General features: G+C 36.2%; 1 protein-coding gene across 1 annotated transcript in view; it reads right to left on the bottom strand.

Moving 5' to 3' along the window:
* Positions 1–939: 939 nt before the first annotated feature.
* Positions 940–11,294, bottom strand: part of FCHO2 (FCH and mu domain containing endocytic adaptor 2) — a 124,067-nt gene continuing 113,712 nt past the window's right edge. Inside the window, 4 exon segments of the mRNA XM_030322798.1 lie at positions 940–3,368; positions 3,690–3,854; positions 7,406–7,470; positions 8,171–8,370. Coding sequence (XP_030178658.1) covers positions 3,346–3,368; positions 3,690–3,854; positions 7,406–7,470; positions 8,171–8,370 — 453 coding nt within the window. The 3' untranslated portion in view covers positions 940–3,345.

The raw sequence follows: 11,294 nt of genomic DNA, 5'->3' as shown, positions 1-11,294 counted from the left end.
TATTTCACGGGTGCAAGACGCACAAAAAACTTCCATGCTGTTCTGCCATCTTGGGTCCTCTCCAGATTTTTTTTTTTTTTTTTTTTTTTTTTTTAAGGCTTTGGTTTCTTTTAATTCCAGTTTAGTGAACATACAGTGTTAAAGGCTTTGGTTTCAAAGTACTCAATACAAAGGTTATACTGATACACTCTTACTAAAGATAAAAACAAAAGATTTTCAAGTTTTCCCTGCTCACTGCTGAATTTATTTTTAAAAAGGGGTGGGCTGGGGGGGGGGGGTTGGGGTCTGTCTGTATCAGTCAGAAAAATCTGTGGCTGACTTACTGGCCAGCTCACCTTCAGCCATTGCCAGCCTCTTCTCCTTTGGCCACTTCTATTATAAAGGCTACTTGCTTTGTTTGCTTCTCACACACAATTCTGGAAGACAGGATAGAAGCACAAATGTGGTGAAAGCTTCTGGAAAAGCTTTTACTCTCCTGACAGAAAGGACAGATAAACCAGGAACTGCCCCTTCCCAGCTTTGGATGTAAACATACATTCTGGACCTGCAACAGCCATACTGTAGCATAAGGAAAAGGCCAAAAAACCCACTTGTTCTGACCAATACCAGCAACAGATGAAGAGTAGGGTTGCTAAGCAGCTATCTGGAGGAATATCTTTGGTAGAGCTTGACATCAATTTAAATATCTTTAGAAACTATACGTGAGAAAATGTATTTAAATATGTTTAAAAATCACTTTCAAAAAATTTCTGCATCTTGGGGTTATAATGCAAATGAAGTTTTCCTATATAACCAGTTGAACTAAATTAACAGAGCAATCTGTATGCCTGTCAAAATGGTGATACCATGTTCAAAACCAATTACTCCTCACCTGCCCCGCATTGTCCTAACCATAGCTATTACTATCAATAGGGGTACAAAGACACATAAACCAACTGATAAATTATATATTACATGTTTATTAAGGGCACAACTTTTATGTAACATTTACATTTTATGAAAAAATCAAAAATATTTACAAAATTGTGTAAGATAGATTTGCATTGTTCTAATTACAACTCAAAGTAGTAAATAACATTTCTTAAAAACTCACATTTGTTAGAGTTCTTTGTTTACAAATTCTTGGTTAAAGAGGCAGCTACAAAGTTTATCACTATACAGCAGCAAGAACCAGCTTGCTAAATACATTTCCCATTGAAAATCTACTGGTCTTTTTTACACCATTAGTGGATTTTTAAATGAAAAAAAAATCAATATAAACTCATATGGCTTCAAAATTGTAGCCTGCGCCTAATACAAATGTAGGTATCGACACTTGGCATGAAGACTGTGGTAATCAGAAAGTGCAGAAGTTTAACCATTTTACTAATCTGTACATGTTTTAGGTAATACTTGATTCGAAACAAACCTGGTGAGTGTAACTGTGTCTGAAGTCCAGTAATAAAGTATTAACTGCCCACAGAAAGCAGTGTGATTGCAAAGCAGTTACATTTAAGATTCCAGTAAGGGATTGTAATTGGCATTTAAAAGAGCACAACATAAGAGTTAGAAATTCCCATTTTGCTATTTAGTGAAGATGAACATTTCAGCAAATTGTCTTAATATGCTGCTTTAGTCAAATCTAAATGTCAAATTGGGCTAATACTGAATATACCTAAAAAGCACATACTGTGTTCTATGTATTGCTAATAAGTAGATTTTCTGCTGTATTTAGTAGAACAAGATGTTACATAAATGTCTAGTAGTAGGGGTTTTAATGTTCTGTAAAGCTTAACAGAATAATTAGTGGTTTTATATAAATTATCATATATAACAATTTATCACTTCTACATAAAAGGCAGGACATTGGTATTTATAAATAAAATTCCCACTTGTAAATTATGAAACTGTCCAAAACATTTTAAGTCCTTCAATTAGGATTTGCTATAAAGTTAGGTTTTTTTACTATTTAATATTAGTAGTTCAAGAAATGCTTAACCCAATCCATCACTTCAAATCCTCTCCCAATTTCTAGCAGTTGGCAATTAACCAATAACATACAAATTGGTAACTGTCCCAATTGTTGAAATGAAAACAAACGGCAGTACTTCTCCAATGCCAAAACTAATCTTCTCTAAAATGTCTTCCTCGCGAAATACAAAACTCATGCCCCCAACACATTCATTAAATGTATAAATTTCCAATGATAAACAGAATGAAAGGAAGTGTCAAATTGAGGATTAAAATAGCAGTTACCAAGTTACCTTTAGTTTTTCATATTGGTTTTATGATTTACATACTTAGGTGGAATATCTGAAGGTAACTTTTCTTCCCCTGTAAACATAGGCGATTAGGTGTATTTCTCTTTCTATCGGCTACAGTGTATCACTAAAGAAGTGAGCCAGGATTTTTAGGTACAAATTAACCTTTAGTTACTCTGAATTCCCTTCCCAATTGAGGTCAAGATATTTACAAAATGGCAATTATCTTGTAAAAATGCTTGACCACTCTAACACTGAATAGAAGAGCCAGACTGTGAAGGGAAAAAAAGTGAGGCACATTAACGAACACAAACCTGGATAGGCACATTTCTGGCTTTTGTTATTGTTTTAAAAGGCACACATTATGCAATCCATATAAAAATAAATTAAATCTACAGCATTAATTCTTAAAAACAATCACAAATTCTATAAAGTTAACTAACTGCAGAAGTAAATTTCTCTGCTGTCTTTTGCAAGCTTATTTTAAAACACATTGCACTTGAGAATTAAAAAAATCATATAAAACACCATTTACACTTTATTAATGTTTCTATGAGATTCAAATTATACATTTTTTGCGTACACCTTGGACTCTGGTCTGATTACTTTATGGCACATAACTCAATTTGATTGAGTGTTCAGAATTAACGTTATCCAAAACTTAAGAATTCACGTTCTGTCTGTCTCCATTCAATATCAAGCTTAGGAAATTTCAAACATATCTCTGACTCTAAAAATTTATGGAAAGCTGAATTATTTGGTGCTTGCTCTCCTGAAATTTTAGGTCTGATAATACACTATATAACTCAACATAGACACTGAAGACAATATGAAATTTCAGCCTAGGAAAACTTCATTTTACTGAGAATCTCTACAAATGTGCTTCTGGAATATTGCAGTTGATCATTAACAGCGATGAAAATCATTTCAGTGCTATTGCTTTTGATGACTCACTTCAAAAGTGCAATTTAATGTTTGTAATCAGTTCTCAAATGTGTGTACGTTCAAAGGACCTAATAGAAGCTAGAATCGTGTTGGAAAGAACAGACAATGCAGGATGTCAGACTTGTGCTTCTGTCTCGAGCCAACCCGTTTCCCAGGTCCATCAGCAATCTGCCAGGTATCGTCCTGAAAAACACCAAGCAGACCCATGCAATTACAATTTCAAATGAACTCAAAGGACGACATTTTCACTGTGGTTACAGACACAGAACCCTAGTTCCCATCTGCTGTTTATGATACATGAGAATCCGATCACAGGTGTCCATGTATACTGACCACAGTTATTCTCTCCCAGGTATGTCTCTACCTGGCACTTTGTACGAAAGGTCGAAGAAGAAATTTTCCATGACTAGATGATAAACTGCTTGACAGTTTATAAAATAGTTGCTTAGTAGCACACTGTTAGAATGTTCCCATGTACACTAAAAACAAAATCTCTCAACTTACCAGTGGCAAACCGCTTCTTTACTAAGGAAAGCCTATAGCCAGTGCCTACAAGTTCAATATCTACTCCCGAGAGGGTACTTCCCTCGCTGAGGAACTGCACTGCAAGTGTTGTGGGTTTACTAGGTCCTTCTGAAAGATCAAATTTTGCTCTGAGGGACCCAGAACCTACAAGGAAAAGAATAAAGAACTTACCCAGGGCAACATAAAATTAACAGAAAAAACAAATAAGATAAACTATGTTCTATGCCAAATGCATAAAATGTATATAGTAAACACATCAATGTCCTGTGTCCAAATCAGACTTGATTCAAAGAATCTAAATTAAGTCGTCTTTTTTTAATTGATTTTTTTAATGTTTATTTATTTTTGAGAGAGACAGAGGATGAGTGGGGAGGGGCAGGGAGAGAGGGAGACGGAATCCAAAGCAGGCTCCAGGTTCTGAGTTGTCAGCACAGAGCCCAATGTAGGACTCAATCTCACCAACTGTAAGATCATGACCTGAGCCAAAGTGGGATGCTTAACTGAGCCACCTAGGCACCAGTGAATTAAAAGTACTCTTAATCCTTGCTTTTCTTTGACTTAAAACACCCCTGTAGATCTGTATTGAGATTCAACATGATACAGACACATGTTGAAGTAAAAAAAAAAAAAAAAGTCAATGTGGGCAGTTCAGAGGAAAGCGCTTAGAGGAGTAGTGCGAGTAGGAATAAAGTCCAAAAACAATGATGACAGTCAACTACCATATTATAGGGATGGGAGAAGTAAAGAAGGAAAGACAGCTAAGATTAGGAAAGCTGTATCAATATTATTATTTTCTATTCCCCTTCTTAAAATTTAACTTGCCTATCATGCCGAATACAGCTGACCTTTGAGCAACATGGGTTTGGACTCTGTGGGTTCACTTAAACAGAGACTTTTTTCATTCGGTGCAGTGCTCTTAAGTGTATTTTTTGTCTTTTCTGATTTTATTTCCTTTTATCTAGCTTATTTTAACAGTACAGTATATAACACATAAAACCTACAAAATACCTGTTCATTGACTGTTTATGTTACCGGTAGAGCTTCTGGGTAACAGTAGGCTGTTAGTAATTAAGTTTGGTGGGGGGGGGGGGGGGCAAGTTATACATGGATTTTTGACTACACAGGTCCACCAGGGTGAGTGGTGTGCGGGGGCTTGGCACTTCTAACCCCTGCATTGTTCAAGGGTCAACTAGATATTTGAGATGTCTTCTTTTCAGTCTAACCATTTATTCTACATACCTCAGTCTAACAGTATGCCAGAAACTGTAAAGCAAAAAATTGTGATGAATATGATAAATGCTACAAAAGTGCTCTGAATTGCTATGGGCACAAAAGCACATAAAATGATGGTGGAGAGGACAGTGTGAATTGCAGGCAGGGGTAACTACAGGTAGAGAGGGGAGAGAATACAGTGCCTTTAAGGGAACTGCATGCATATCAGAAGACCTAGAGGACAGGATACAAGAGGGGCAGAAGACTAGAATGGTAGGAAGGAACAAGCTCCAAATATCTTTACATCCCAAGATAAAAAATAACCATAGGAAGTCACTAAAGATAAAGAAGACAAAAACAATTCAGATTAGGGTCTTAAAAGGGGACTGAGGTACAAGGTGCCAGGTAGGGAAACCAACTGAAAGTCAATAAAATAGTGTAGGATTCTAGGTGACAGTTGAAGTGGATCTCAATCAGGCTAAGGGAAAGGAAAGAAGAAAATGCATTTGAAAAATATTTCAGAGTTGGAATCGAGAGGGGGAAAGGAGGAGGAGTCTCAGAGTGTGCCCAGGTTTCCAGTCAAGGAAAACAGACAACCGCTAGGTAGCAGGAGCAATATTCTAGGATACACAGAAGTAGAACAGCACAGCATAACCCTGATCCATCCTGCACTACTGTGCCTCATGGCACAGATTGGCTGGGAGGATGAAATGCTGCCTAATTCTTAACCACCGTCCAAGCCCAAGTCCTCCTTAGACTTGCACAATTCTCTTGATAGGCAATTCAATTCTGTGAAAGTTCTACAGGCCAAGAGCAGCCACCTTGGCAAATCTTAAACTTGAAAATTATTTCCTGTCCCTCTTCTGGGCATAAAGCCAGAGCAGAAACGATTTCTATTGTACAGTATCCTAATTTGCATATTTCTTTTTAAAGGTTAACCAAATCAGAACATTTATAGTATTTTTCCATTTCCTCACATAGATATCCTGATTCCTGAACAGCAGAGGAAAAGTATTCATCTATCTGATTAGAAAATTTGTACCCTGTTTTTGAGGAAACAATTTCTCTTGTTAGTACTTACAAGTACTAACTAGTATAGTTTCATTAAGTAGGGGGAAATCTGTATTCTCATTTTCCTGCTAGCTGGTTACGTAAGCCCTCAATTCAAACAGGATTTCTGGTTTACTTCCAGATTTCACTAGGAATTTCAGTTTTGTCCCCCCAGAAGCGATACAGCTCAAGCAGAAGTCAGCACCTTTGGCACATGAAAATAGGCAACAAAGGAACTGTAGATCAGCTTGGTTATTTCACCAAATAGGTGGTTCTCTAGTAAAAGAGTGATTCAGCATGACATGTATAAATAGCCACTATCGATATATTCCTGCTACTTGATACAGAAATACATAGGAGAAATACCAGGGATATGATTTATGCTTTGATCACATTATGCTTAAAGTGTTCAAAGAGAAAAAGCTAAGCAAAATTTGAAAAGCTAGAAAAAAAAAAGTCCTACTTAGTAATAGGAAAAGTTATTGGAGGTTAAGTAGGCATCCAAAAAAGAGCAAGAGAATTCTCTTTTTTTTTTTTTAATTTTTTTTAATGTTTATTTTTGACAGAGAGAGAGAGAAAAAGCATGAGCGGGGGAGGGGCAGAGAGCGAGGGAGACACAGAATCCGAAGCAGGCTCCAGGCTCTGAGCTGTCAGCACAGAGTCCGATGCGGGGCTCAAACTCAGACTGCGAGATCATAACCTGAGCTGAAGTCAGACGCTCAACCGACTGAGCACCCCAGGTGCCCCAGGAGAATTCTCTTAAGAGAAAATAGGAATAATTAATGTTAAAGACTTGACTGTCCTGGAAATTACATTCTAAACTGAGTTAGAGAAGACAAGACAGAGACCAGCCAACAGAGATTTTTCCTTTGCCTTGTGAGCACAAACAGATACAGACTTGGTGGGAGTAAGCAATTAACTTGTTTCTTCTTAAAATAATTAGCAGAGAAGTAAAGGCTGTTGATGGTTAGTTTTACTAAGGAGAAATGACCAGGAAAAGTTCTCTTGGAAAGTGAAGTAGGCAAACAAAGGGGCTTTTGAAAGCCTGCAAGCTTCTACATGATTTCTGGGAGGACAGGAGGACCCCAGGAACAGAATGAGCTAAATGGTATATTAAATCAGTTTCAGTTATCAGGTCACTTGAAAATACCTAATAATATTCTCATGTGAATGTATGCATTTACATAGTATTTATAAAGTTAGAGCAAAACAAATCATTTTTCTTACAGAGAAAGCATATTCAATCTAGAGGGGAAAAATGGGTTCTGAATGTCAACTGGTCCACTCTTATTTAAGGTATTAACTTCCATCTAGTGGTCAATTCTAGAACTGAAGGCATGAAAATCTAGGAAAAAACTGTCCATAAAAATGCCTGAAAAATCAATTTTCATGGACACTGAATTACAAACAAAAAGGCATACACACACACTTACCTCCATTTTCTGATTTTTCTGAAATACCAGACAGTTTCCAAAAGGCTTTCATTTGTTCTGCATTCCTATAAGAACAAATATCTTCTGATTAAGTGTCTAGTATAGGGGCTTAAAAATGGATGGGCTGTCAATAAATGAATACATTTTAAGTATTTCACCAAAACAACTATAGGGCTAAATTTACTTTCAGTAGTATCACCAGGTGATAATGTGTTTACGATGTAAGTAAATATAATGCTATATCTTAATGGAAGTTTACTAAATTACATAATTCTTCTAGTCAGAAAAAGGAACACTGAAAATATATGTGGTTCAGTACCTTCATTATTGAAGGACAACAAACTTTTATTAAACAGTGAAAGAACCTAGAGTGTTAGTCTATACTAATTCAGGGAACAAGAGAGGTAGTTAAGAGATGAGAATTCCTAAACTATTAAGACAGGTGTTCTTACAGAGATGATAGATGCTATATTTACCCCTCTAAAATAATAAGTATTATTTTTTAGAAAAATAAAGTTGATGGAGGTTAAGTGATTTACCTAAAGGTAAAGTTGTACTGAGTCATTCAAGCCTGGGTGGTGAACGCAAACTTACTTTTGGATTGAGGCTATTGTGATTTGACTAGTAAGATGAACAGCATCTTTTACACCACAGTTTTTATGGTAAAATGCACAAATACTTTTCAAGCTTACAACTTTGAAAATGGGTTCTACGAGTTGGAGCTTGCAGCAAAATTTAGCAGGAATTCAGAAAACTCAAATTTACCATATTGCAGGGGGAAGGGACTGCATATTTGTGACTCCTCCATCCACTGGTACCACCACCTGTATGTTTGAAAGCACGCTCGGTGCCACCATAGCTTCTGGGTTGTACTTATAATCCACTCTAAGATCTGTGGTGCCAGCACTACACTTCCAATATGTTGCAAGATTTAGAGGAGTGGACTGAATACCATTTGATGATACCTTTAAAGAGAAAAAGAAAAAAGTTAGTTTTTGCCCAAAAAGTAAACAAGTCATACTGAAGACATGTATGCTTGAACACAAGAGTTCTCAGAATCAAAAATAATGATGGAAATATCGTTAGGCAGAAGAAAGCAGGCTTATCTCCGAGGAGTAAGAGCCAGTCTCACAGTATGGATCTAGGACTACCCACATCAAAATGTCCATGACAGTTGTGCAAAATACACATTCCTATAGGTCCAAATGCAGAAAATCTGACTCAACTGCTTAGGTGCTAGGTCCAGAAAGAAATATGTCATCAGGTGATTCTTCTTTATGCATGTTAACTTAAGAATCCCTTTCAACATCCAACACAGAATTCAATTCTAAGATTCCTTACGAATTAAAAGAATTTAAATTAAAAAAAAAAAAAAAGGATAAGTCACCAGGCAATACTGCAAGTCTGGAATTAGAATACTTCCGTACTTCCAAGTGTTTAATTTTAATCACATGACCCCTAGTAAATGGTGCAATTCCTTCCCATTCTTTAGATCCTTGCTCAAGTTAACTCCTTTTTAATGAGACCTACCCTGATCACCCTGTTTAAATGTACACTAACATTGCATTTCCAGTTTTCCTTATTGTTTAACCAACTGAGCCACCCAGGAACCCCTCAGTTTTCCTTATTGTGAACACTATGCCTTTTTTCGAGATAACAAAACATACATACATACTACCTCTCATGCTATTCCTGGCAATTAGCAAGCACTGAATAATAAATGTTTACTGAATTAAGAATAATGAATACCCGGAATAAACTCTAAGCCTACTTAAGTCGCACCACTTTCTATTCCTTATTTATTTCCCAAAAACGTAAGCCATATTAATACAATTACTCTATTAAAATTTCACATAATACATTAAGTATATGAAGTAGGAAATTTATCCCTTAGCATTCTTACTCCCCACTGTTAACACTGTAGGCACGCATGCACAGATCTCATTATTTCTTTTTTTTTTTAATTTTTTTTTAACGTTTATTTTTGAGACAGAGAGAGACAGAGCATGAACGGGGGAGGGTCAGAGAGAGAGGGAGACACAGAATCCGAAACAGGCTCCAGGCTCTGAGCAGTCAGCACAGAGCCCGACGCGGGGCTTGAACTCACGGACTGCGAGATCATGACCTGAGCCGAAGTCGGACGCTTAACCGACTGAGCCACCCAGGCGCCCCTAATTATTTCTAATGGCTGTAGTAATTCATTTAATCATTGTCTTCTATAGATGTGTGCTCACATGGTTTCCATACAGTGCTGCAGTGAAAATCCTTTGCACCTTATCTTCTTTTTTTCCTCCCATGTGTGCTATTTTTGACAAACTGATTTCTTGAAGTGGAATTAAAGGTTTGACTGTTCAGCAGTTTAATCCAACAGCTATTCAACAATCTAACAGAACTGCTTTCTAAGAAGTTCGATTAATTTGTATGCCTACTAACAAGTGGTCACAGCTCTCTTAATACAGTCTTTCCCATTTTTGTTCATCTGATGGGCTAAAACTGCTATCTCATTGTCACCTTAGTATCCACTGCTCTGATTACTATAGACATGAAACATCTTTCATAAGTTACCTATCTCTTGAGTTAACCATCTTTTATTTAAAAGAGCTCTTCAGAGTAAGCCTTTTGGTCTTATTATATTATGAAAACTTTTCCCTCAGATTAGATACCAATTCTGTTTAAGACTTTGTTTTAACAAAGAATTTATACACATTTATTTATTGTCAAATATCCCTCTCATACCATGGCTTCTGGGTTCTGTATTACACTTAAAAAGGTCTTGACACTTCAAGATCAAAATATGTAAAAACATATACATATTAAAAATATACATATATATACACACACACTTGCACACTTTATATTCATCCATGACTTTACCCCATTAAAACTAAAACATTACTCCACATTACCATTTAAAACATTTTTATTCCTAGCTTTATTCTTCCGGAAAACTTGAAAATGACTGTCCAAACACCAATATATACACACTTCCACTGGATTTCTGATCAGGATCGCATTAAATTTCTAAGTTAATTTAGAAACACCTAAGCTTTTTACAACATGACTCTTCATCTGAATAAAGTATACCTTTATAACTATATTCAACTCATTAGAAATAGTGTTAGGTTTCTTCCTAGTTTTTATTATGTGTTCATTGTGATTACAGGAAAGGATAGTTTAACATGTTTTTTTAATTTTATTGCGGTATAATTGACATGAGTTTCAGGTGGACTACATAAAGGTTCAATATTTTATATACTGCAAAATAATCACAACTACTTTTTCTCGTGATGAGGATTGAGATTTACTCTTTTAGCACCTCTGAAATATGCAATATGGTTTTACTAACCTTAGTCATGATGCTCTATCTTCCATCCTCATGACTTATTACTGGAAGTTTATACTTTTGAATCCTTTCACCCACTTTGTCTACCTCCCTCCAAACCCTATATCTGGAAACAGTATGTTCTCTGTTGCCTCTGAGCTTGGCATTTTGTTTTTTAGATTCCACATAGAAGTGGAATTATACGGTATTTCTCTTTCACTGTCTTAGTTCACTTAGCATAATGGAATTGCTGCCTCCTCTTCTATTTTTTTTTTTTTTGAAAAGTTTGAGAAAGATTGGTAATAATTCTTCGCTGAAAATTGGGCAGAATTCACCAGTGAGACAGTGTAGTCCTGGACTTCTGTTCCTGGAAGGTTTTTGATTACTGATACAGTCTCTTTACTAGTAACTGGTCTATTGAGATTTTCTACTTTATCAGGATTCAGTCTTAGAAGGCTGTCTGTTTCTAAAAATTTATTTCTTCTAGGCTGTTCAATCTGTTGGCATAAAATTGTTCGTGGTGGTTTCTCATGACCCTTTGTATTTGCATAGTATCAGTTGTAAGGT

This window comes from Lynx canadensis, chromosome A1 (assembly GCF_007474595.2).
Source record: "Lynx canadensis isolate LIC74 chromosome A1, mLynCan4.pri.v2, whole genome shotgun sequence".
Lineage (NCBI taxonomy): Eukaryota > Metazoa > Chordata > Mammalia > Carnivora > Felidae > Lynx > Lynx canadensis.
Note: the sequence above shows the minus strand (reverse complement) of the source record. Positions and strands in the feature narration are given on the sequence as shown.